Here is a 26,277-nt window from a genome sequence, read left to right on the forward strand (position 1 = left end):
CGGCCCAGGAGCGGCGCTAGGGGCACGTGCCCCAAACAAATATGGCGCCCAAAGGCCTCTTTTTTCCCGGCCGGGGGGGTCGTGACCCCGGAAGTTGGGAGGAACGGAGCATGCGCAGAAGTGGCGGGAAGATGGCGGACAGTGGAAAGAGCAAGAGCGCACCGACAGCCCCGTCCACCGGCAAAGCCCTGACGGCGGAGCAGGTACCGGGCGGGTCCATCGATGGAGGCGGGGGGGGGGGCGTGTGTGTGCCGGGCGAGTCCATCGCACCCGATTGGGGGGGTGTGTGCCGGGCGAGCCCATCTCACCCGATTTGGGGGGGGGGGTGTGTGCCGGGCGGGCCCATCGCACCCGAAGGGGGGGGGTGTCTATTGAGTGGGTCCCCCCCTTCCCCGACTGACCCTCCCGTCTCCCTGCAGGTGGTGGCCGGGTTCAACCGGCTGCGGCAGGAGCAGCGGGGCCTGGCCTCGAAGGCGGCGGAGCTGGAGCTGGAGCTGAACGAGCACAGGTGGGGGCAGGATCGGGCCCCCCTCCCCCGCGCTGAGCTGCCCTCTGACCCGCCAGCCTGGGGCAGCCGCCGTGGCCTCGCCCGGAGCCCCAGCTGCGCAGCACGTGGCCCTTCTCCCAGATCCCCCACGGCTCAGCACAGGGGCCGACCGGACACGGCGTGGCCCCAGGGCCGCCCAGAGGATTCAGGGGGCCTGGGGTCTTCGGCGGTGGGGGGCCCTTCCGCTCCGGGACCCGCCGCCGAAGTGCCTCGAAGACCCGCGGCGGGGACCCCCTGCTGCTGAATTACCGCCGAAGCGGGACCCGCCGCCGAAGTGCCGGGTCTTCGGCAGTAATTCGAGGGCGGAAGGACCCCCCGCTGCCGAAGACTCGGAGCGGAAGAAGCTCTGGGGCCCGGCCCCGCAAGAGTTTTCCGGGGCCCCCGGAGTGAGTGAAGGATCCCGTTCCAGGAGCCTCGAAAAACTCTCGTGGGGGCCCCTGCGGGGTCTGGGGCCTGGGGCAAATTGCCCCACTTGCCCCCCCTCTGGGCGGCCCTGCGTGGCCCTGATCTTGGTGGCTCGGTGAGACGGGCCCCACCCCTGCTCTTGCACAGAACCCAAATCAATCTCTGAGGCCCAGAGACTCTGAGGGCCTGGCCCAGGGTCGCACAGGGACTCTGGTGGAGTCAGGAGTTGAACTAGGGTCTCCCAGGTCCCAGCTGGCACCCCAAGAGGGCCATCCCTTTCAGCTCCCCACGGCACCTGCCTGCTGCTGCTTCTTGCCCGCCAGCGCCCCCTGCAGGGGATCCTGAATTGGATTCCACTGTGTGCTCCCTGGACTGGTCAGTGGGGCCAGATGGGGAAGGGAGGGGGGCAAAGCTGGAGTCCAGGTCGTTGGGGGCTGTAGGCGGGTGAGCGAGGGAGCCTGGAGAACAGCACAGCAGCCACAGAAATGAGTCACCCCCCTGGTGGGGGGCAGGAGGAAGGAGGTTCTGGGCCAGGCTGCCTGGAGATCATGGTGAGAGCTGGGACCTTGGGAGAAGGCACCCAAAGAACCAACGCGCTGTTGGAAATCATCGTTGGCCTAATGGGCTTTACCAGCCATAGTCAGGGTGATGGTGATGGCATCTGGTGGAGATGTAGGGCTTTGGCCTTGGCATGTGGGGCTTGCTTTGGGCCCTGATCCCATCGTGACTCTGAACACAGAGACCTGGGTATAGGGTAAGCTGGGCCTGAGACTATCCCACGTGGCCAGGCCCTATGGATCTGCAGCCCTGGCCGTATGGTCTCCACAGTGTCTGGAGGGACTTCAGCAGCGTCTGCCTTTCCCACAGCCTGGTCATCGACACGTTGCGAGACGTGGACCCCACCCGCAAGTGTTACCGCATGGTGGGCGGGGTGCTGGTGGAGCGCACCGTCAAGGAGGTCCTCCCTGCCCTGGAGAGCAACAAAGAGCAGGTAATGCGGGTGACGTGATTAGTGCAGGGGTGGACGGGGCGTCGTGTCTGGGAGTGGGGAGGTGCTGGACCCCTCTCCGTGGGACTCTGTGTGGGAGCTGGAGAGGATCAGTGTCTACTGGATTTCAGTGGAACCTCCCAGCCCTGTGGAACCTCCTAGCCCTGAGTCCCAAAGAGACCCTACCCAGCCATCCCTTGTCCCAAAGGAGCAATTAACCCCTTCACACCCAGGGCGTAGCACAGAGTGTGAGTGGGGACACTGAGTCGCGTGTATTTTTCATTAAAATATTACAGTTTCCACGTTTTCCCAGGTTGGGCTGTTGCAGCGAGTCAGTAACCGAGACAGGAATAGAACCCAGGCGTCCGGGCTCCTGTGCTTGGGCTCTTCTCCATTCCTAATTTTAATTGTTGGTCTCCGGTGGGGCTGTGCTGATTGCTTCCCTTTCCCCTTCAGGGAGCTGGGAGCAGCAGTGCCTGCCTCACAGTGACCACAGCTGCTGTCCCCTCGCTAACTGACCGACCCGCTGCCATACGCTCCCCTGTGATGTCCCACTCCTGGCCAGTGTGGGGTGGTGGTGAAGGGGTTTCTGGCCATACACACCGGCCTGGGGTTAAGTGGCCCTGCCATCATACATGGAGAGGAGCGGATGGCACTGTTCAGCCTGGGGTTGCAATAGACCAGGGGTGGGCAAACTATGGCCCACGGGCCAGAGCCGTTTTAAGGCAGCCTGTGAACTCCTGCTGGGGAGAGGGGTCTGGGGCTTGCCCCGCTCCGGGGCGCTGGGTCAGAGGCTGTCCCACGCGGCTCCTGGAAGCCACAGCATGGGCCCGCTCTGGCTCCTATGCACTCCAATGGAATCTGCCGGGGCGGTGCCTGCGGATGGGGCAGCGCGCAGAGCCGCCTGGCTGCGCCTCCGCGTAGGAGCCAGAGAAGGGACATGCCGCTGCTTGAGGTAAGCTCTGCTTGGAGCCTGTCCCCCTGAGCCTCTCCCTATACCCCAAATCCTTGCCCCAGCCCTGATCCCCCTCCTGCCCTCCAAACCCCTCGGTCCCAGCCCCAGAGCACCCTCCTACACCCCCAACCAGAGCCCTCACCCCCTCCGACACCCCAACCTCAATTTTGTCAGCATTCATGGCCCACCATACAATTCATACTCCCAAATGTGGCCCTCAGGCCAAAAAGTTTGCCCACCCTAGGGGAGTGGAGGGAGGTGCGTGCCAGTGCCCACCCTGCACCCCAGCCCTGACTGATTCCCTCCCTCCCTGCTTCCAACCCTGCAGATCAACAAAATCATCGAGACCCTGACCCAGCAGCTGCAGGCGAAGGGCCAGGAGCTGAACGAGTTCCGGGAGAAGCACAACATCCGCGTGATGGGGGAGGACGACCAAAAACCACCACCCAAGGAGAGCGCCGACGGGGCGGGAGCCAAGACCAGCTCCGCCGGGGTCCTGGTCTCCTAGGAGGGAGACCATTGTGACCTGGCCCCTTCCCAAAGGACTTTCTGCACCCCTCCCCCTCCCCGACCTCTGAGGCTTAACTTTATTATTTGGTGTCGCTCTTGTAATATTTTTTATGTTAAATAAACATTTTTCTGTCACGAGCTTAGGTGAATGTGGGGCTGGGGGAGGGGATGGACTGGCCCCCCAGAGGTTAGTTTTTGCCCACTGAGCAGGGGCACCAGCTACCGGGAAGGGATGGTTCCTTGAGCTCTGCCGATATTGCTGGGGTGGGAGCAGATGCCACACTGGGGTTTTTATGCGGATGCCTGCTTCCAGGAGCTACACTGAGCCGCGGGTCTCGTACGCGAGCGAGCAGGCATCCCTCGCAGCCTTGCCGTAGCTGGATTTGAGCTGCTGGGTAGAAAGCACAAGGATCTGCGGCCCACCACCGGGGCCTCCAGCCGGCTGACCATCCCGCTTGCGGGAGAGGTCCTGGGAGGCCCCTGTCTTGGGGAGAGGCTCCTGTTCCGAAGTCCCGGCTGGCGGCAAGTGACAAATGAGTCTAATCAGCCCCCTGGCAACAAACGGAGCCAGATGTGCTGCCTGGCCGCAGCATTGGCCATGTGGAGGAATGGGAGTCAGGGTGGCTGCATCGCACCTGTTTCGTTCCATGGGAATCTTCTCCCGGCTGGTCCCTGCCACCAGCAGGGAAAGTCACCGGGAGCCTTCCAGTTAGGGCTGGTGGAGAATTTTCCATCCACGGTTTTATGGAAAATCAGGGGGGTTGTGAAGAATTGTGTTAGGTCGCAACGTCTGCTCTCTGCAGAAACTCTCGCCTCGGACGCCACCACGTGCTGGGGTTCCTAGGCAGCTACGCCCTGCATCTGCAAGCTGCTGCGCTGCCGCTACTTGCTGCCTTCCAGAACTGAGAACGAGCAAGTCCATGGCCTGCTCCCACTGGCCTGGCCACCTGCGGGCTCAGGAACCGAACCAAGGATGAGAGCGTTGGCCCTGCCAGCAGCACCCCCCGTGTCCTTAAAACCCCACGAGACCCAATGGTCTTGGCAGCATCTTCCCAAGGTCTGAGCTGAGGCCGGGGTCTGGGATCCCTGCTGGATGCATCTGATGCTCATCGACGAAGCTGATTTTCCCCATCTGTGGCCATTGTCTCCCAGGCGGCTCATCAGTGGGGGCTGCTTGGCTCTAGCAGAGCTCGGTGTCACGGGGACAGGGCTAGAGGCATCTCGGAACCTGCTCTGACTGCCCCCACCCTCAGGCCGTCAGCTCTCCTGCCGCAGAGTCCTGCGATTGTCCTACCTTTCGCCTGAGCCTTGGGCCCCAGCCCCCTGCAGCTCAGCTGCGCTTCCCCAACAGGTTCTTCCCTTCGGCAGCTGGGCCCAGTGCTGAATGCAGCAACCAAGCCGCATCTTAAACCCCAGGCTTACTGCGGGGGGTGGATTTCAAATGACAGCCGGTCTATACCTAGGCCTGTCTTACCTAAGACATTGCCCTCCCCAAGCCAGGCCTGACTTCACATACGCCAGTTCCCCCAACGACCTCCCTGAACAGCTCCCCCACAACGCACGCGTGCAATGGTCTCATTCTGGGTGTCGGCTTGTTGTTCAGGAGTTGTGTTTAATGGCCTGTGCTAGAGGGGTCTAGCTGATCTGGCCTTGAACTTGAGGGCTCTGATCTCTTTTCAAGCTGCTACCAGCTGGTTCCCAGGCCTCTTCCCAGCCTGACACTGTCTCTTGACTTCTCACGTGTTTGCTGGGAAATAGCTTAGCTGGGGCTGTTATTCCTTACAGCTGCACCCTCATTAAACCAAACCAATCTAGTCCTCCAGTAACATCACAATCGCCAGGCCAGCACGCAGGGTTTGTAACTTTGCCCAGAGCAGCTCCACTTCCATGACACGGTGAAAGGATATTGCTTTCACAGCTCTGCGGCCCCCGCTGCTGAAGGGAGATTGCAGTTTGGGACATCTCCCAGTTCAGTCTAATCCCTGGCCTAACGCAAACCTGTCCAGTTCCCTAAAATGCCACTGGGAAGATCTCCCCAGCCAGAAACTTGAGCATGTTGATCTTTAAAAAGGTACAGCCCAAAAGCACACAGCTAAGCAGGGAAGTCTGCAGCCGCGGCATGGCCCACATCCCGATGATGATTGAATTGGATCAGCCTAGACTTGGTGATGCTACGAACTGCCCAAGGAAGGAGGCTGAAGGGTTTGACATCCTGAACCCCCAGGATGCATCTAGAAATAGGACACATGGTGGGGCAAACAAGTCGACAGCTGGGAACTACAGAATTTCAAGCATTCATCACTCAGCTCTTGCTTAATGCAAACTGACTGTATTTGATGTTCGCTCGCTTTTAGATCTGATACAAAAATGGCCCTACTGGGTCAGACCAAGGGTTCATCTAGCCCAGCATCCTGTCTTCTGACAGTGGCCAATGCCAGGTGCCTCCGAGGGAATGAACAGAACAGGTGATCATCAAGTGATCCATCATCCCCTGTCGCCCATTCCCAGCTTCTGGCAAACAGAGGCCAGGGACACCATCCCTGCCCATTCTGGCTAATAGCCATTGGTAGACCTGTCCTCCATGAACTTATCTAGCTCTTTTTTGAACCCTGTTATAGTGTTGGCCTTCAAGACATCCACTGGCAAGGAGTTCCACAGGTTGACTGTGTGTTGTGTGAAGAAATACTTCCCTTTGCTTGTTTTAAACCTGCTGCCTATTCATTTAATTTGGTGACCCCTAGTTCTTGTGTTATGAGAAGTAGTAAACAACACTTCCTCATCTACTTTCTCTATACCAGTCATGATTTTATAGACCTCTTTCATATCCCCCCTTTGTTGTCTCTTTTCCAAGCTGAAAAGTTCGTTTTATTAATCTCTCCTCATAGTGAAGCTGTTCCATACCCCTAATCATTTTTTATTGCCCTTTTCTGAACCTTTTCCAATTCCAATATATCTTTTTTGAGATGGGGCAACCACATCTGCACACAGTATTCAAGATGTGGGCGTACCATGGATTTATATAGAGGCAACGTGATATTTCTGTCCTATTATCTATCCCTTTCTTAATTATTCCCAGTATTCTGTTTGCTTTTTTGACAGGCTTTTAGAGAGAGGACTTGAATTTCAACAGCTTGGCCTCCACCGGCAGAGATCCTGCAACTGGCGCCTCCGTTTAGTGTTAGCACAAGAACGCGGGAGGCTGGGGTGCATCCCAGGTTGGAGAATTTGCAGCTGGTTTTCTCTAGGCTGAATCACTGCAGCTGCTCTACCCAGTTCTGGGTTGCGGAATGGAAGGCACTGGGTCGCAGCAGCTCTGGTCAGCACTGCCGACCGGGCAGTTAAAGGTCTCGTTGGCAGTGCTGCCCGGCTGACAGGCTAGTCCCTACCTGTTCTGACGTCACACTGAGCCCTGGATGCAGCCAGCAGCAGGTCCGGCTCCTAGGCGGGGCGGCTGCAGGGTTCCGTGTGCTGCCCCCGCCAAGAGCACTGGTTCTGCACTCCCATTGGCCGGAAGCCAGCCAATGGGAGCTGGGGGCGGTGTGTGTGTATGGGGGGGTACCCACAGGTGAGATCCACATGGCTCCACTTGCCTGCTTCCACCTAGGAGCCAGACCTGCTGCTGGCCACTTCTGGGACGCAGCGTGGTCCGCGGTGCCAGGACAGGCGGGAAGCCTGCCTTATCACCCCCGCTGCACCACTGACCGGGAGCTGCACTCCAATCCCCTGCCCCAGCCCTGAGCCCCCACAAACCCAGAGCCCCTGCCTGCACCCCACCCCCCCACCCCCACCCAAGAGCCTGCACTCCAGCCCTGAGCCCCCACAAACCCAGAGCCCCTGCCTGCACCCCACACACCCCAGCCCCACCCAAGAGCCTGCACCCCCTGCCCCAGCCCTGAGCCCCCACAAACCAAGCACTCTCCTGCACCCCAAACTCCGCAGCCCTCACCCCCACCCTCTGCCCCAGCCCTGAGCCCCTCCCACTCCCCAAACCCCTCATCCCCAGCTCCGCTGGGTCATGGGCATCAACAATTGTCTTCAACTCGGTGGCCAGGAAAAAAAAGCTTGAAAACCACTGCTCTTACAGCCCAGCCAGCCCTGCCGCAGCACGTTAGCTGTGGTGCAGTTTTTGGTGAAATAGAACCATGGGCGCTACCTATTCTTGTCCAGCTCCTTAGCTGATGGATGCATGGTGCTGCCCCCTTTATATCCGCAGAGGATCCAGCCTTCTGTTCCTATCCTCCCAGCCCACTCAGGTGCTGGCTTGGCTTTTCCAGGCCAAAACCCAGTTTGCAATAGCCTGGGCCGTGGTCGTTTGAGGTTCACCAGTCCACCCGTGCTCCCTGCTGAAACTGCAATCCTGGGCCTGAAATAAAACACTCCTGCACTGCCAGTGGGGAATGGATGACTGGAGCTAAGCCAGGAGTGGGAGACAAACTCTCTGTGACCTGCTGGGTAGAAGTAGCCTGGACCCAATCTGTGCTAATCTCTCCTGATTCCAGGCCAGGACTGTGGAGCTGTGACCCCAGAGAGTCCAGCCAAGTGACCCCCGTGATTGCTGGGAGATGACGTTGGCAGTTCAGCCCAGAGTTTTGGGGCTTGATTTCAGAACATGAGGGAGGGGGTGGGGCACGCACAGACCTTGTTCTCCACAGTCTCAGCAGAAGCCATTTTTAAAAACTCAATCTCTAGGTGTTATGAGTGCAAAGAAAACCCACCTCCGCTGCAGAGATGCCCGCCTGAGTTTGCAGAGAGTCTGAAACAGTTAGTGCATGTAGTCCAGTAGTGCTAACGGGACCCCCAGCTTAGATCGGGGCTCCTGCACTGGATGCTGCACACACAACACGCTGGGAGACCAGTCCTTGCATCAACGAGCTGACAGCTGAACTAGACAAGCCAGCCCTGGGGCTGGTGGAAAGGGCTGGAACATACAGAGGGTGAGCACAGCTGGGCGTGGGCAGGCGCATGTTAGAGCAGGAATCCTCTTCCCCCTCCCCTCCCCAGCAAGGCTGGTTCTCTTTGCTCCTCTACAGCATCCCGAGGCGACATCAAGCTGCCCTTTGCTTCCCGACCCCCGAGCCTCAGCTGTGACCTTCTGGGAGGGGCAGGAGACCAGCCCTCGCCCCTGGCCCTTTGCTGAGTGTGCCCCCCGCAAGGGAAGTGGTGTTCACATATGGCCCCCCCGTAGGATGGGGTACATCTGCAGGACCACATGGCTGGCAGAAGAGTGCGAGAGGGCGTGATGCCCCGTTGTATCATGCTCTGATGGGGAAACAAAACACGGGCCCGAGTTATTTTTAGGAGGTGATTGACGCCAAGTCCTTTGGCCAGGGACTTGTCTCAGCAGAGGACTCTTCATTTACAAGGCGCTCACTTGGCATACGAATGTGGGAAAGTTTCTGGCTGTGATGCCGTGAGAGCTGTACGGAAGCCAAGGTCCTTTCTCCTGGCATGAGCTGAGGGCCGGGCTGGCCGCACTAAGCGATCCGCCGACGGCGCGGCTTGAAACCTCGGCGAGCTCAGTCTGGGTGCTGGAGGGCGCAGCCTCCTTTCTGGGGGCTGCTGGTGCAGGCACTCGCCCGTTCACTCCCCTCAAGTCATTTCACATGCGAACTAGGGAGCAGCTTTCGTTCTACAGGCCTGGCTCTAGCACCAGGCTGTTTCCCGGCCCTGCCTCGGACAAGGGCCAGGCCGGCCAGTCGTTTCCTCTGATGAATTCTCAAGAGGGTGGAAGGCTTTATTTTAACGGTGATCCATGGGGGGGAGAACAGCTCCCTGCCCTTTCCCCGCTCTCGGCAGATCACCAAGACCTACCCCAATCAGCCATGTTTGGTTTCTTTTTCCCCCGCTTACTTTCCTCCCGAGACATGTCAGCACCACCACACCTGGCCTCTCCTGGCTGTGCTGAAGGCTGCAGAGAGCCGACTGCGTGTTCCTAGAGACTGGTGTGGGGGGGGGAGGGGTGCGCGTCTGACTCTTTAACAAAGAAACCTTTTCTCCCCAATCTCTCTCTGTGTTTGAGTTAAATCCCTGGTGCCAGCGTGCAGCTCCCTGCGGAGAGGAGGGGGAGCTGGGCCAACACGGGGCACTTTTATTACATATAAACAGAGCTGGCTCTCAGGGTTGGTTGCAGGAGCGGCGCGATTGCCAGTGAAAGGGTGAGGAGGGTGCCAGCCCTCATCTCTCTCCTCTTCCTCACTAGGGGATCTCTAAGACACAGATCTCAGGGCAAGGGGTCTTCCCATCTGGGCCAAAGCCCCCCACAAGATAGAGCTTGTCGTTCCAAAGGCACGTGCGGTGCCCGACTCTCTTCTGGCCCCGATCCGAGCAGGGGAAGCGGAACCAGCTCGGCGGCGAGCATCCTGGAAAACACAATAGGAAAGGAGCAGCTTGATGCTCTCAGACAGCCGGGCCAAAGCCGATGCCCAGCTCCCTCCGCCCCTCTTGCTGTGTTAGTTCCCAGGCCACTCTCCAGGTCACAGCTATTGCACATCAAAGATGACAGCTGATACAAAACAGATATGGGCTTGGGACTCCTCCAGGATTTAAATAAAAAATGGGGAGAATGGGATTTAGGGAGGACTGGGAACCAGGACTCCTGGCTTCTAACCCCAGCCCTGTCCCTGGGTGACCTTCTTGTGCCTCAGTTTCTCCATCAGTGAAATGGGGATGATAGCTCTTTTCATAGGAGAGCTGTTACAATTCAAATGATCAGAGGCACCATGTGGCAGGGACTAGTACCCTGCTTCCTCCACATGGCCCATCTTGTCTATCCTCCCGTCGCTGACAGCAACCAGTGTCAAAAGCTACAGAGGCAGATATTAATGACCGGGACCCTCCCCTTACCGAACATACCACACCTGTGCCATGCAATACATTCCTTCCTGACCGCCAACCAGCTCATGCCCTGAAGCATGAGGACTGCAAACCCTTAGAAGTTTCTCCTGGTTACTGTGACCGCAGGGGCTGCCTTCAGCTGTATCAATGTTACAATCCCTTCTTTGTAATCCTCACTAATCAACTTGCCTCCATGGTATCCTGCAGCAGCGAGTTCCACAGGGGAATGATAACATTGCAATGGAAAGTATTCCCTTTTTTCACGATGCTGCCTTATGAAAATGACCAGCAGCAGCTTCCAAGGAGGGCAGGGGAGACTGTCATTGGTCATTAGCAAGAGAAATTGGCTTTTATTGAAACCCTACACAAAATAAACCTCTATTGACTGCAGGAAAAATATTAATGTTTTATTTAACTGTGTGTGTTTTGAGAGCACGTTTGGCTCTGCTCTAGCTCTCTGAAGCTCTCCTTATCTGGCCCCTGGCCCCGTATGTCTGAACACCCCCCAATGGTTGATGTATTTATCCTCAGAACACCCCCAGGAGGCAGGGCAGGGCTGTTACACTCACTGTACATGTGAGGAATGGAGGCGCTATGGCTTTGAGATTCACAAAAGTGCCTAAACCCCAGGCACTTAAATCTGTATTTAGGCACCTAAATCCCAGTTTAAGGCTCCACTGTGAATCACCAAATTCCCACTGGCCCCGTAGGTGACTATGCTTGGCACCGACATATTTGCAGGCAAAATTTCTCTCGGCATCTGCGTTCCTGCCTCTGGGCACATGCATTGCTGACCCCTGTAGGTGCCCAGATGCCCATCTCCCATCTGAGCACCGCAGCGATTCATGAACCAGGGAAGACAGACGTCAAGCCGCCTACCTCGCAGGCAGGATCTGATCCGGCAGGCGTGCTCAGAGGCAGCCCTGGAGGTGAGTTTACACACAGCAGCTGGTGGGGGGGGGGGGGGGTTGGAAGAGCAAGACACCCCTCCCCCCACTTATAACTCTTAGCCCAGTGGTTAGGATGCTCACCTGGAGCATGAGTGACCCCCCTGGCTCAAGTCCCTCCTCCCCCAGTAAAGAAAGGGATCTGAACAGGGATCTGCCACCTCTCAACCACTGGGCTATGGGACAGTCTGAGATGGGGCTCGTCAATCTCTCCCGGCGTGGCTGGTGCACTTCCGATAACTAAAGAGTCAGTGGAGCAGGGGACTGGATCCCCACGTCCCGGGGGAGTGCTCGAGTCACCAGGCTACAGAGCCAGTCTCATGCTTCTGCTTTCTCTCTGTGGTCCAACTGTGAGGTTATTAATATAACCTATGACCGTATCAATCACTGGTGCAACCACCATTACATATTTGCAGCAAATATTGTACAAAGGTTGTCATGTAAGGGGTCTATGGAAAGGTTATGATTTGCTAATTATGATTATGCTATCGGTATGTGTGTATCATTTTTGTAGCTGAAGTTATGAATATTGGCTATGTACCTGTGTATCTAGATCTTTTCCCTTTTATGGATAAACCTTTAGATTTTAGATTCTAAAGGTTTGGCAACAGTGTGATTTGTGGGTAAGATCTGATTTGTATATTGACCTGGGGCTTGGTCCTTTGGGATCGGGAGAACCTTTGTTCTTTTACTGGGGTGTTGGTTTTCACAACCAGTCGTCCCCATAACGAGTGGCACTGGCGGTGATACTGGGAAACTGGAGTGTCTAAGGGAATTGCTTGTGTGACTTATGGTTAGCCAGTGGGGTGATACCAAGGTCTTCTCTGTCTGGCTGGTTTGGTTTGCCTTGGGCTGTAACTGCCCTGCTTTGAGCAATTTGTCCTGAATGGACACGCTCAGAAGTGTCCCACCAAAGCCAACATCGTTACACCAACTCACAATGAACAGGAGAGGTGGAGCGAGCCCCCCCATCAGAATAGCTCGTAACCCAACGGGTTGGGATGCAAATCTGAGAGGTGCAAGACTGCTCTTCCAATCCCTTCCCGTATCGGGCGGAGGGGGGACGTGAACTGGGGTCTCCCACACTGCCTGACTGCTGGGTTGAGAGATATAAGGGAGGGGTCTCCCGCATCCTCTTGCCACAAGGAGCTGGAGGATCCTGACTGTGGATCGCGGTGTGGGGCTTAAGGCACACCCCTCTTGTCAGGATCTCCCATTGGCTAGCCTAGGTGCCTACCTCCTAGCCGGCTGGCTTTTGCGGATGACCGTCCAAGATGACTCTCCCCACTGGGCATGTAGGGAGCCCGGGGGCAAGCGGTGGCTTTGCGAATCGGAGCATGTGCCTGTGGGCTTGGCTAAAAGTACCTGTGTGAATCTAGGCCCCCGTGACTTGCTCAAGGTCCCCCAGGGCATCTGTGGCAAATGGGGACTGATTCAAGGTTTCCCCGGCTAGCCCACTAGCCACTGGGCCATCCTTCCTTCCAGGCCATTCTTCCACTCCTGGTTGGTTTGTGACATTTGAGATGATGGAGCCAGCTAGCTGAATAACCAGCCTGGAGTTCGTGATTCGCACAGGAAGACCAAAATTCTCGGTCACACTCGGGCCCCGGCAGTGCGTGGTGCACAGGGCATTAGCATAAAGGAGAGTCCTGGTATCGCCAGCCCTGACTATTCAAAAATCCCAAGCCAGGCCCCAAAATCAGGACATTCAAAAAAAACCCTAATACGATTTGGGTTCTTCCTATTCACTGTCAGGCTTCAGGGGTCACACGTTTGCACACTTGTCTCTTCAGGTGAGAGAGCTAGAGCCTGACTTTTTTACAAGGTCAGAGCTGTGTTTCACCTCTAATCTCATGATTCCAGGAGCCGGGGCTTTGAGAAAAGCACCAGATCTTGCAAGATGCGCTATAACATCGTGAGAGGTGGCAACACTGGAACCTAGACCCAAATCGCCGAATGCCCAGCTCTGTGTTGTACCATGGCTGGAAAGGCTGGCGGAGAACGGGGGCTGCAAACTATGCCCAGCCCAGGTCTGGATCGCCAGCTCAACGGGATTGCAAGATCCGCCCCAACTGACAGGTGAGGACAGCCTGAGAGGTCACTTTCATCTTCACTCCCCAGGGACAGCCTGTGGAAACTACAGCTCCCAAGAGGCAATAGACAGTGGCAAGCAGGGTGGAGTGATGCATGCTGGGAACCGTAGTTTGTAGAGGCTGCATTTCAGCATCAAGGGGAAAGTGGCTAGAGGGAGGCTGCATGGGCGGGGAGCTCTGCGGGGAGGTAAAGGTTGCCCCCATGGGTGTAGGGATGTGACACTAGGATTCCTGTCTCCAGTATGAACACCTGACACTTGAGCTAAAGGAGACTCCTCACTAGCTCTGTGCAGTACGGGGGCTGTGAGACACAGACTCAGCAGTTCTGATTCCACCCAGTGGAGGGCAGTAGTACATACACACATGCGCGCGCCCGTTCTCTCCTCTCTTACTTGTATCGTAGACATAGAGATCGTTACAGATGGCGTCTCGCCCCTTCGTTAGGGTCTCCCCACCAAAAGCCACCGCGAAGGGACCCACCACCGTGCAGGATTGGTGCCTCAGGCCTTTCGGAGCCTGCCGTGAGCCATTCTCGGAGCCAACCAGTCGGGAGAGCTGCTCTGTCATCTTGGGGGCATGGACGGACTCTACCTAGGAGGAAGGAAAGGGAAGAAGCAGGGTCTGTTTGTGGATTTGCCTCTCCCACCAGGGGGCGCTGTGGGGAGTGGGGCAGGAGCACTGGCCGTGGGGGGAGCTCCCAGCTACTCCAGTCCCGGCATCTCCCACCAGGGGGCCCTGTGGGGAGTGGGGCAGGAGCACTGGCCGTGGGGGGAGCTCCCACCTACTCCAGCCCTGGCCTCTCCCACCAGTGGGCCCTGTGGGGAGTGGGGCAGGAGCACTGGCCATGGGGGGAGCTCCCACCTACTCCAGCCCTGGCCTCTCCCACCAGGCGGCCCTGTGGGGAGTGGGGCAGGAACAAAGGGCTCATTCTGGGGCAGTGACAGCCCAGAGCCAGACACTCACGTGGATTTTCCCTTTGCCCCAGCGCCCGGCCACCTCGCAGTCGGAGGAGTCACGGCCCCCGAACACCAGCAGCTGGTAGCCACCTGCGTCACGGAGCAGCATGGCCGAGTGTCCGGCCCGAGAGGCTGTCCGCGATTCCTCCTCCTTGTACCTAGAGCACAGAGAGGCGTTACGGGTGCTTGGCATGAGCACCCACAGTGCCCAGGGGTGGGAAGTTAGGGGAGCATCCCAGTACATGGGGCCCTGGGACCTGAGCACCTTAAACTTTGGGGGTGTGGAATCCACGTGGGCCGAACCAAAACCCTGGATCCCAACTCTCCTGGGCATCAGGGAGTTGATAATCCAGATCTCATGCCCAGTGGGTACTGCAATGGCCATTTCTAGGGCACAGTCCTCCCCAGTGCTGGGCACAGACCCGATGGCCCCTTCCCCCACAGCCTGGATCTCAGGGGGACAGCCTGGGGCTCTGGGGTTCCCGTAGGTGAATCCCTCTAAGGGATGCGTCCAAATTCGAACCCGCTGCCCAGTTTTAATCAGATGCCACCCTGCAGGGGGGTTGGCATCTCAGCCCAGCCGCCCCCATGTGCGCCTCTCTCAGTGTGGTGGGGGGGCCCATCCCCAGAGCCCCCTCGGGGAGGAAGGGACCTACCAGTAGGTCTTGGTGGCAGGGTTGACGCGCAGGGTGTAGATGCTGGCGAAGCGCCTCTGGGTGCGAAGTCCGCCCTCCCTGCCCACCACCCGCAGCTCATGCTCTGACACCTTGGTACAGGTGTGGCTGCTGAGCCCCACGGGGGGGTCATTGGAGGGCCCCTCGGCCCAGCGCTCCCACTGTCCCCGCTCGGTATCCCAGCAGCACACGGCCGAGACCCTGTGGGCGCCGTCCCAGCCCCCCACCACGCACAGCCAGCGGTTGGCCAGCACCGCCGTGTCATGGTGGCTGCGCCGGTCCCCGCCGTTGGGGCCCAGTGTCTCAGCCGTCAGCAGGGTGGGGTCGAAGGTCACCATGTCCCCCAGTGGGGGCTCCTTGGGCTCGCCCGACTTCAGCCCCCCGAAGAGCAGCAGCTTCCCTCGCACCACGTCGCACGAGTGGTAGGCGCGTGCAAACAGGGCGTCCTGTGCGATGGGCTTCCACGCCCAGCTGCTGCCCGTGGCCATCGTGCCAGCTCCCACCTGCAGGGGCAAAGCACCACCAGCCAGAGGATTCACCTGTAAGGGAAGCAATGGAGTTAGTGAGCAGGCCTGACAGTCAGGACTCCTGGGTCCTGTTCCCAGCTCTGCCCTTGCCTGCTGGGTGATGTCAGGCAAGTCACCTCCCATCTCTCTACAAAGGGGCTGTCAGTACTGTACTGTGTCTATTGTACATATTCAGCATCGCCCTCTGTTGGATGGAATCATAATGGGTCAACTGTGTGTCATAGGCACTACACTGCTAAGAGCTCATGGCGATTCTCTCTCGCCCATCCCTGCAGTATCTCAGATAAAGGCTCCCTCACGCTATAGGAATTTGGAGGCAGATTTTAAACTCTCCCTTTGGTGTGGATGGGTTTTGCCCTGTGAGTCCCTATGAGACACCTAAAATCGCGCTTGTTGCAATGGGTGCCGCTTAGAAGGCCAATTTTGGAGAACTGTCCTGACCCAGATCGCACCTGCCCCTGCAGTCAGAGCTCCACCCTACCAGACACACTTGTGCATCACCCCACCCCCTGTGCACTCCTCCCCACCCAACCCCCATGCACCTGCATGCTGCACACCTCCCCCCATGCACCCACACACATAGCTCCCTTCACCACTGCATCCCCCCATGCACCCACCCGAACAGCTCCCCTCCCCACCCCCATGCACCCACACTCCCCACACCTCTTACACCCACATGCACACCTCCCCTCTTCATGCACCCGCATGCACTCCTCCACACCCAACCCCCATGCACCCACATGCATTCCTCCCCACCCAACCCGCATGCACCCCTCCCCATCCCCATGCACCCACACCCTCCCCACCTCTTACACCCACATGCACACCTCCTCCCCATGCACCCACACGGACCCCTCCCCCTCCAACCCCCAGGCACACCGTCCCCCATGCCCCTGCACGCATGCCTCCCCAGCCAACCCCCCTGCCCCCACATGCACCTCTCCTCTCCCCACCCCCCTGCCCCCACACACCTTCCAACCCCCCCCAAACCCCTTAAACCCCCATGCACACCTCCCCTCCGCCGGCACCCGCACGCACACCTCCCCCCCCCACCCCCATGCACTCACACCTACTCCAATCCCACCCAACCCCCCTGCACCCGCACGCACCCCACCACAAACACACCCACATCTCTCCCCGTACGAGCAATGAAGGTGTCAGCGGCAGCTCGGGCCCGACCCGCTCTCGCTTACCCAGGCCGCCCCCGCTGCAGGAGGCCGCGGCCAGGGGCCCGCCCCTAGCAACGCGCCGCGTGGCCTGGCAACGGCCGGGGCCGGGTCATCCTCCGCGGCCCGACGCGCCCTGCGGCCCCGGGGCCGCCCCGGCCGCTGGCGGCGGGGGGCGCAGCGGGTTCCCCGGCACTCGGGGCCCGCCGGGCACAGGCGCCGCCGCCCGAGGCCTTTGAAAATCCCACTAGCGGCCTAAAGAGCTTTAAAAATCCGGCCTGCGCCCCAGGAGCACCGTGCAGGGAATCGTCCTGCGCTGTCACTCCACTCACTGCCCACGGAGTGCGGGGGGGGGCTGACCCAGCTGGGGTGCGGGCCACACGGGGGGCAATTTGCCCCAGGCCCTGCAGAGCCCCCCCCCCCAAGAATATAGTATTGCAACTTTTTTTATGGAAGCCCACTCCCCCTCATTGCTTTGCCCCAGGCAGCGCCTCAGCAGCGCCCAGCGCGGCATCCTGGGAGGGCGGCATTTGGGGGGGGTGGAGCTCCCCCCGGCGCTGCGGCCGGCAGGTCCCCGCTCTCCCCGGGACCTGCCCCGGGCATGCGCGGGCGGGAGCCCCACCGAGCCAACCGCCCCCCCCGCCTGCAGGAGCTGCGGAGGAAGGGGACCCGCCGGGGGGGGACTGGGGGCGCAGCGCTCCGCGCTGCTTGGGGCAGCCTACTTTGTAGAGCCGCCCCTGGCCCCAGGCCCCCTGAATCCTCTGGGCGGCCCTGCTGGGGTGGCCCCCCTGCAGTGGTTGCAAAAATAGGGGTGGGGCAGAGGGGCTTCCGCACCCACGTCCCAGGCTCAGGGCATCCCGACAAGGCCCCTCTTCACTGGCTGATCCCAGGCACTGAGCTGCCCCAGACAGCTGGATTCCCTGAAGTATTTCACCTGACCTGATTATAATGGGTCTAAGTGTTGCTGGTGTTTAAAAGAATCCCTCTGAGTTTCTAGGCGGGCAGAAAACCTCATAGCGGTACAGCCATTTGTTTTAACGGCTATCTCAGCCACACTCAGACTCCTCCGGAGTGGCTCCTTAATGTTGCTCCCCCAGCTCTTTGCAGCACCTGATATTAAATCAGGGCGTGATTTAATTATTAACCAGTCTAAGTCATTAACCAGTCAGGATGCTTTTACTACGTTATTAACCAATTGGTCAGTCGTTTTGCCGTGAGAATTATATACACCTCCACCCTGATATAATGCGACCCAATATAACACAAATTCGGATATAACACGGTAAAGCAGCGCTCCGGGGGGTGGGGCTGCGTGCTCCGGCAGATCAAAGCAAGTTCGATATAACGCGGTTTCACCTGTAACACGGTAAGATTCTTTGGCTCCCGAGGACAGCGTTATATCAGGGTAGAGGTGTATATATATATATAATGCTGAGTGCTAATTTGCCTCCTGAACCACTGAGGTCTGAGTGTCACTGTACTATCTGGTTGCCTGAATGGATGGCCTCTTCCTCATCAGCCACTCAAATGGAGTTTCACCCTTTTAAATCATTTACTTCTTAAAATGTTATTTTTATTACTCTTAGCACATCATCATTTGCCTTCGTTAACATTGTGCAGATGGCTGTCACTGCACCATTGCGCAGATTTTTAAGAGCCGCTAATCATTGAAAATATAAAGTTGCGAGTAGCTTCAGCCATTGCATCTCGCTGTGGCATAACACGTCCTGTTTCTAGTGCAAGATTAGTTTTAAACGCCAACATTTTGTTCTTATTTTATATACACACGTTTATTCTTTGGGATCATGTAGCTTTGAGGCCGATTGATTTCCTGGGTTGGTGGGAAAACGTCTTCCATTTCCTTTAATCCGCCAATGGGGATGGCCTTTGTCAACTGTCATTTAGCCTCCCTATCCAGCACCTTCATGCTCTTTCCCATGTTACTACTTTTGTGTAGAACGTGCTGCCCAAATAGGCATTAAAGGCAATTTTTTAAAGGTTGAAAGCACTCAGGTGCTTTTGAAAATCCAGCTAGTTGCCCAAATACCTTTAAAAATCTGGACCTGAGGTCACTATACTTGTATGACAACCTTGACATTTCCAGTGTAATGTTTACTTCATATACATATACAGCCCCAAGATATATGTCCCTAGCCTCTGTTTGCCAGAAGCTGTGAATTGGTGACAGGGGATGGATCACTTGGTGATTACCTGCTCTGTTCATTCCCTCTGGGGCACCTGGCATTGACCATGAGTGTCGGAAGACAGGATATTGGGCTAGATGGACCTTTGGCCTGACCCAGGACAGCCATTCTTATGTTCTTAACCATAAGGATTAAAAAGTCCTGAGCGATATACCCAAAAGTCATGAAATTAAAAAAAAAAAACCCGTGGGGTTCTTTTAATTTGCCTTTTTGTTTTTGAGCCTTAGGGTACAAGAGCTCCGTACTTCTGTTGTTACCTCTCCCAAAGTATCCATATGCCTAAAACGATTGTACATGCCTAAAATATGCAAATACCAGTTTTGCATATGCAAAATATCTAATATGCTTGCTTGCTTGCCGTGTACTGACCTGCTTGATTGAAGTTTATAGTGTGGTCTGTTTTGGGGCTGTTTGCTGAGCCTAGCAGTCACCTAAGCAAGGCTGAAGGCTTCTTAATGAGTGTCTAGCCTGCCATCCTTTGATCCCTCATCCCGATAGGATCCCTCGACCAGGGCGCAAGCCTAACTTAGGGAGAACAGGGGTGTTCAAAGCCAGCTCTTAAGTGACCAAAGTTGCTAGCGAACAGGGCAGTTTTGCGCAGGAGTTTAGAGAGGGAGTACAAGAGGCAGGTACATTCTCTAAATTTAGGCCAATAACCACCCCTCCCCCAGCACAAGCAGAAAAAAAACAAAGAACGAAACAACTAACCAACCCGCAAGAGTCAAAAGAATGCAGACAGAAGTCCAGAAACGTGGGGGAATCTGGTTTATTGCACTGCAGGCAGCATGTGCGATTACCTGCCTTGTGAGCAGGCGGCATATGTGTGCATTCGGTGCAAGCAGTTCATGGCCCTCAGAGACTGAGTACAGGATCCTGAGACCAGAGTGGTTGAACTGGAGGAGCTAAGGGAGACAGAGAGGTACACAGGAGAGTTCTCAGGACACAGTACAGCGGTCCCACTCCTAATCTGATAGCACCTGTACTGCTGAGGAAGATGAAAGTCTTGGGGAAGGAGAAATATCGTGCTGGATCAGAGGGAAATGATCCCATTGTTGGGACCCTCCCTCCAGATGGTGTCATGATATCCTCTCACCCTAAGGATACTCCCCCCGCCAGGGGACGGAACCCCAATTAATAGGAAGATACAGGCAATAATGCTGAGGGATTTGATTCTTAGAAATATAGACAGCTGGGTTTGCGATGACCAGGAGAACTGCATGGTGAATTGCCTGCTGGCTGCAAAGGTTGCAGGCCTCTCGAGACACTTAGACAGACTTATGTGTGGTGCTGGGGAGGAGCCTGTGGTCATGGTACATGTAGGTACCAGTGACATAGAGACAGGTAGAAGAGAGGTCCTGGAGGCCAAAAATCCTGAAGGCTGGTAGGAAAGAGATTAAAGTCCAGGACCTCCATGGTAGCTTTCTCTGAAATGCTTCCAGTTCCATGCACAGGATCAGTTTGACAGGCAGAACGGCAGGGTCCCAGTGGATGTAGGGAGGAGGGTTTTAGGTTTACTAGGAACAGGGGAATCTTTTGGGAAAGGAGGAGCCTATGCAGGAAGGATGGGCTCCACCTAAACCAAAACAGAACCAGATTGCTGGCATGTCAAATTAAACTAAGGGCTGGGGAAAGCCGACAGGTGCGGAGGAAAACATGGTTCAGACAGAGTCCCTTGGGGAGGATTTATTAAAGGGGATTCTGTGTAGCTTAGTAAAGAGCAGAGGCCAGAAGTTGATCAAGTACAAGTAGGAACTGAAAAGAAACAGTCAAATGAGAAAGTGCCATTCAATTACATCACATGAAGGCAGACAACTAAATACTGACAAATTTTATAAACGCAACTAGTCTAAATACTAAGATGGGTGAACTTTAGTGCCTGGTATTAAATGAGGCTATTGAGAACGTAAGAACGGCCATACCGGGTCAGACCAAAGGTCCATCTAGCCCAGTATCCTGTCTACTGACAGTGGCCAATGCCACGTGCCCCAGAGGGAGTGAACCTAACAGGTAATGATCAAGTGATCTCTCTCCTGCCATCCATCTCCATCCTCTGACAAACAGAGGCTAGGGACACCATTCCTTACCCATCCTGGCTAATAGCCATTAATGGACTTAACCACCATGAATTTATCCAGTTCCCTTTTAAACGCTGTTATAGTCCTAGCCTTCACAACCTCCTCAGGCAAGGAGTTCCACAGGTTGACTGTGCGCTGCGTGAAGAAGAACTTCCTTTTACTTGTTTTAAACCTGCTGCCTATTAATAATAGGCATCAGAGAAACAATGATAATGAATGGGGCCCGGTAATACCTGGGTACAAAAATTGATAGGAATGACAGAGTAGGTCAGGCTGGGGAAGGAGGAGTGGCACTATGTGCGAAAGCAAGTGTACAGTCAAATAAAGTGAAAATCTTAAATGAATCCAACTGTCCCACAGAATGATCCTGTTACTCCTTCACTTTGGTGGGGCTGGGAGCAATGGGCCGGCTTCACCTCGTTTGCCTTTGGATGAAACCAAAGTGTCTCTGTTTTCACAGGGGGACAGCTAGTGCCTGTCAGTTGGCCTCTGGTGAAAACACACATTTTCGTACCCATAATGCTGACTGAGGCCAGGTCTGCACTTCAAACTTAGCGCTGCATTGCTCAGGGGAGTGGAACCCCCCCCCCCCGGGCGATGCAGTTATACCGACCTAATGACCCGCGGTGTAGACAGCACTGTGTTGAGGGAAGGGCTTCTCCCACTGTAGCTACCGCCTCTTGTGGAGCTCTGCCGTCTGCATCTTCACTAACGCGCTACAGCAGAGCTGAACGTGCAGACAAGCCCCCACATGTTAAACGAACTATTAGTATTCAAGGCTTGGCAACTCCGATCCTGACTGTTTGCATGGCTAATGCGGCTCCTTCACCCGCAGAGGTAGCTGAGTCTGAATATCTGCAGCTTCCCCCGCCCCTCCCTGTTTGTGAAGGCCTGAGAGGGTCCTGATAGATTTTGCTGTGCCTGCAGTGGGTGTTGGTCTAGCGGTGCAGGCATCCCCTCTATAAGCCATGCAAAGTGGGGGCACTCTTGTCCCATTAGAATTAACCCATTGCCCCAAATTTTTGGTGCTTTAACTGTGAAGTTTCCTGTTCGATCTCAGCCCACTAAACACTCCTGATATAAACCGTATCTTTTTCTAACTAGGTGTTCCCAGGAGAACACAAGGTACAACAAACACAGCATTGTCTGTTACGCCTCTCTGCCATTCTGATGGAAGGAGTCCACTACTGTGGTAGCCGCAAAGGTGTGAAGACACTGTCTGATCGGAGCCACAAAAATATTTTCTGCTCACCTAGAACATTGTGATGCCCTGCCTCAGCGCCCATGCAAAGCGCAGGGCTGATCATCTGGCCCAGGAACATCCAGAAACGGTGTGGCGTTTAACTAGACCAGCTCTGTATTTGTTTCTGAAGCTATATAGGATGTTTTCATTGTAGGCAAATCACCTGGCCGGTAACTCCCTGTTTACTCACCTGATAGCTGAGCCTGTCAGAGCTCAAGGTGGGAAATGTAATAACCAGGTTTGTCAGGATTTGATTTAAATCAATAGATGTTGGCGGTTCTGCGGGCAGCGAGGCGTTTGCCTAGCTCTTTATTACGAGAAACTCCCAGGAAAACATAACTCCAGGAGAGGAGTTTCCATGTGTGGATCGCTAGGCAAGGCAACTTGCAGCCTGGACTTAGGTGCCAAACCCTGCGAGAGGGGTGGGGCTTCGGACACACCCCTCTGTGATAATTTGGGGTTCAGCCCAGACCCGTTAAGGCAGGGGTCAGCAACCTTTCAGCAGTGCTGTGCCGAGTCTTCATTTATTCACTCAGATTTAAGGTTTCGCGTGCCAGTCATACATTTTAACGTTTTTAGAAGGTCTCTTTCTAGAAGTCTATAATATAGAACTAAACTATTGTTGTATGTAAAGTAAATAAGGTTTTAAAATGTTTAAGAAGCTTCATTTAAAATTAAATTAAAATGCAGAGCCCCCCGGACCGGTGACCAGGACCCAGGTCGTGTGAGTGCCACTGAAAATCAGCTCGCGTGCCGCCTTCGGCACACGTGCCATAGGTTGCCTACCCCTGAGTTAGGGGTTGTGCCACTGCCTGCCCTGTTCCGGGGAGCTTTGGTTCAGAGCCTGGATGCCAACCGCTGGAGTACGGCACACTGACCTCAGCCTGGCGTCCGGGACGGCGGCGACAGCCCCTTCTCGCTCCAGGTTGAACCCCAAAGTGTCCCCATGGCAGAGATTTCCAGACAGCCTGCGGTCGGATGGAGGTTTACACTTAAGTGCTGGTGGAATAATTTGTAAGTGATTCTCAAGTGAGAAAGTGGGGAGGGGGAGGAGGGGGGGGGAAGGTTCCAGCTTTAAAATCATAGACCCATAGGGTCAGAAGGGACCACAAGGGTCATCTAGTCGACCCCCCTGCCAAGATGCAGGATTTCTCCTGTTCTATGGGTTGGTGGTGAAGGAAACGGACCAAAGGGACATTAGAACAGCAGCAAGGGCAGGGGAAGCAAAGACACGGATGCTGCGCTCCCCAAGAAGCCGTTAGCAGAGCCGTGTGCCCCCTAATTGGAACTAGTGGCCACGGGGCACCTGCTCCAAACTGGAGATGAGAGGGGGGCCCCTTTTTCTCTTACAGGGCATGCAGGAGACTGAGCAAATGTTTCCCCAGACGATCCCTGCAGAGGAGACCATTATGGGCAGAAGTGCAAATTTTGTGTTGAAAATGCGCCCAGTACGTGTAACAGTGACGGGGGAGGGGGGAGTCTGTACAAGGAACCAGAGGCAGATTAGGGGTTTGTGGGGCCCTGGGCCAGAGCACGTGGGGGTCCCTCCCCACCCCTTCTGCCCGCAGTCCCCCTACCCCGCCTGGCGCTCCTGCCGGGGAAATGGGGTCGTGGCGTGGGGGCTTGTCTTGTTCCCCGGCAGGAGCGCTGGGCGGGCAGAGTGGGTCATGGTGCTTTCCCCAATTGGCCGGGGCCCCCGGGCACGGGGCCCGTTGGCTAACCCGCGACTGTTAGGAACAATGGCAGATGTCCCGCCGAATCACTTGCGTTTAAAAAAAGCACAGGAGGACTTGTGGCACCTTAGAGACTAACACATTTATTTGAGCATAAGCAAAGGCAGGGCTGGTGCTACCGTTAAGGCGAACTAGGCGGTTGCCTAGGGCGCCACGATTTGGGGATGCCAAAAAGCGGTACCCCCCAATTTTTTTTTACAGCGGTTCCTCCCCGAGCGCGCGGTCGCTGCTCCACTTCTCCCGCCTCCCAGGCTTGCAGCACCAATCAGCTGTTTGGCGCCGCAAGCCTGGGAGGAGAATTAGAGCGGGAGGGGCGTGCTCAGGGAGGATGCGGAGCAGAGGTGAGGTGGGGAGGTGCCACACGGCTCCCCGGGGGCGGGGGAGCTGCCACGGGGGGGGTGCCTCAGGGCGGAGGGTGGGGAGCTGCCACAGGGCTGGGGGGGGGGGTGCAAGGTGGAAGTTTCGCCTAGGGCGCGAAACTTCCTTGCCCTGGCCCGGAGCAAAGGCATTGGTAACTATTTCAAATGCCATTTCCTGCAGGGGAGCTGTAGCCCTGTCGCTCCCAGGATATCAGAGAGACAAAGTGGGTGAGGTAAGAGTGTTTACAGCGCTTTCCACATCTCCAGTGTTTTGTGTGCATGAACAGTGTGTTTACTATAGAAACTCTGGGGCCTACCACAGAAAGAGCCTAATGAGAAACAGTTTCAGGGTTTTACATGCACTAGCCCTGCGGTGTAACGCCGGAGGATGCTTTTCCCAATGGCAAAAATACCCTTTTTTACTTGTGTCCAGGCTGAAACGAGAGATTTCACAAGGGTGCCGAATTGTGATGGGAGTGCCCCCACCCGTCACAACTTGCTACCCCTGGACAGGGAGAGGGGGAAAGGGAGAGGACGGGGAATGGGGAGAGGCGGCCCATTGTGATGGGAATGGCCCCCCATCCATCAGAATTTGATCCCCCCCCGACCGGACAGGTCAGCCAAAGAGAACCCTCAGCAGTGCTGGAGTAACACATTGTGCTGGCATGACACCGGCGCTGCCTGAGCAGCCCAGAGACCTGGCAGGGGGAGGGCGGCGCCGGTTGCGAGCCTGAGACCCGTTTGCACATGGTGGCCTAGAGGTCCCAGGAGAGGGGCAGCACCGGGGATGTGGAGTGGGTGCCTAGCCATGGGGAATGCCCGGGCGGGGGGAGGTACAGAGCTGGGAGCCAGGACTCCTGGGTGCTGTCACCATTCATGGGAAGTGTCTAGTGCTTACAGCAGGGGGGCTGGGAGCCAGGACTCCTGGGTTTTATCCCTGTCAAGGGGAAGGTTCCATGGGGAGTAGGGATCTAGTGGTTAAAGCAGGTAGCTGGGGAGTCAGGGCTCTTGGGTCCAGCCCCCATCCACAGGAGGTTGCGTGGGGGACGAGTGGTTAGAGCTGGAGTTGGGGCTGCTGGGTTCTATCTCCATCTGTGGGAGGCTAGTGGCTAGAGCAGGGGGCTGGAAGCCAGGACTCCTGGGTTCTGCTATCAGCTTTGAGGTGTGGGGGTATAGTAGTCAGGACTTCTGGCTCCGTGACTTTGTGTGAGTTTTACCTTGCCCGTGCCTCAGTTTCCCCATCTGTAAAATGGGTGTAACTAACCCACGTCTCAGGGAGCTTGTGAGGATCTATCCAGTGGGGTTTATGAAATGCTTTACTGCCTGTTGGTGCCATTTTGCAGGTCCCCATCACCCTGGCCTCTAAATGCATAGAGCTGAGATACTATCTCAGTAGGAGCCCTGGCAGATCATTAAAGACCCTTTTGGGGAGAGGAAGAGTTTGTCTTGGTCTCCTTGCTGACATTGCCCTTTCCCCTCCACCAGGCAGCATCCTGTGTGCCCTCTGTTGTGCTCCACCCCAGATGCAGCTGCATCCCCACATAGAGGAGGATTTCACAAAGGGCCAAAGAAATGGTTGGTGTCCTCATAACCTCTTGTCCGATGCAAGATTGATCCCTGTGATCCACACTCCAGGGCTTGGTCCAACCTAGTTGTGAAAAGCACAAGCGATGAGGCTCCTGGGATGAACCGAGCTGGGACTGAGGAATCCCTTCGGGGACTGTCCTGGGGTGAGCACATTTCAGGGAGGGCAGTGATCTCAGGCGGTGGGTGTGCCAGGAGTTAGGAGGAAGTGGCACCAGGGGAGCCCCTCACTTGGGGGATGGTGGAGGAGGGGCAGCCCCAGGGGAATCCTGTCCGGGAAAATAAGCCCCGGGGCCAGCCTGGTGTGTTTGTGTCTTGAGCCCCCAGAAGTATTAACAGCTGCTGCGTCCCACCCCAGAGGAGGCTGCAGTGAGTGCGCCAACGTATGGAAAAGGATGTCGGGAGCTGCTCAGGCTGCCCGGCCTGGGGTGAGTGTAGGGGACTGACGGTGGGTGGGGACAGGGTGATGGATGCCGT

The 26,277-nt window shown here is 56.4% G+C and overlaps 2 protein-coding genes across 6 annotated transcripts; one reads left to right on the top strand and one right to left on the bottom strand.

Annotated features, from left to right (window-relative positions):
- Positions 1-8: 8 nt before the first annotated feature.
- On the top strand, positions 9-3,540 carry PFDN2 (prefoldin subunit 2). Its single transcript, XM_039512398.1, has 4 exons — positions 9-203; positions 420-508; positions 1,820-1,943; positions 3,224-3,540. The coding sequence occupies exons 1-4, from the start codon at positions 42-44 to the stop codon at positions 3,401-3,403; spliced, it is 555 nt and encodes a 184-aa protein (XP_039368332.1). The 5' UTR covers positions 9-41; the 3' UTR covers positions 3,404-3,540.
- A 5,214-nt stretch (positions 3,541-8,754) lies between these two features.
- Positions 8,755-17,675, bottom strand: KLHDC9 (kelch domain containing 9). 5 transcript variants are annotated; one of them, XM_039512224.1, is made up of 5 exons: positions 17,542-17,675; positions 14,892-15,448; positions 14,243-14,393; positions 13,672-13,870; positions 8,755-9,764 (listed from the first exon to the last, which is right to left on the bottom strand). In XM_039512224.1, the coding sequence occupies exons 2-5, from the start codon at positions 15,395-15,397 to the stop codon at positions 9,601-9,603; spliced, it is 1,020 nt and encodes a 339-aa protein (XP_039368158.1). In that variant the 5' UTR covers positions 15,398-15,448; positions 17,542-17,675; the 3' UTR covers positions 8,755-9,600. The 5 variants fall into 5 exon arrangements, with proteins under 5 accessions (XP_039368158.1, XP_039368160.1, XP_039368159.1 ...); XM_039512226.1 differs by lacking the exon at positions 17,542-17,675 and adding an exon at positions 17,441-17,485; XM_039512225.1 differs by lacking the exon at positions 17,542-17,675 and adding an exon at positions 17,437-17,473.
- Positions 17,676-26,277: the final 8,602 nt, after the last annotated feature.

This window comes from Mauremys reevesii, linkage group 24 (assembly GCF_016161935.1).
Source record: "Mauremys reevesii isolate NIE-2019 linkage group 24, ASM1616193v1, whole genome shotgun sequence".
NCBI lineage: Eukaryota > Metazoa > Chordata > Testudines > Geoemydidae > Mauremys > Mauremys reevesii.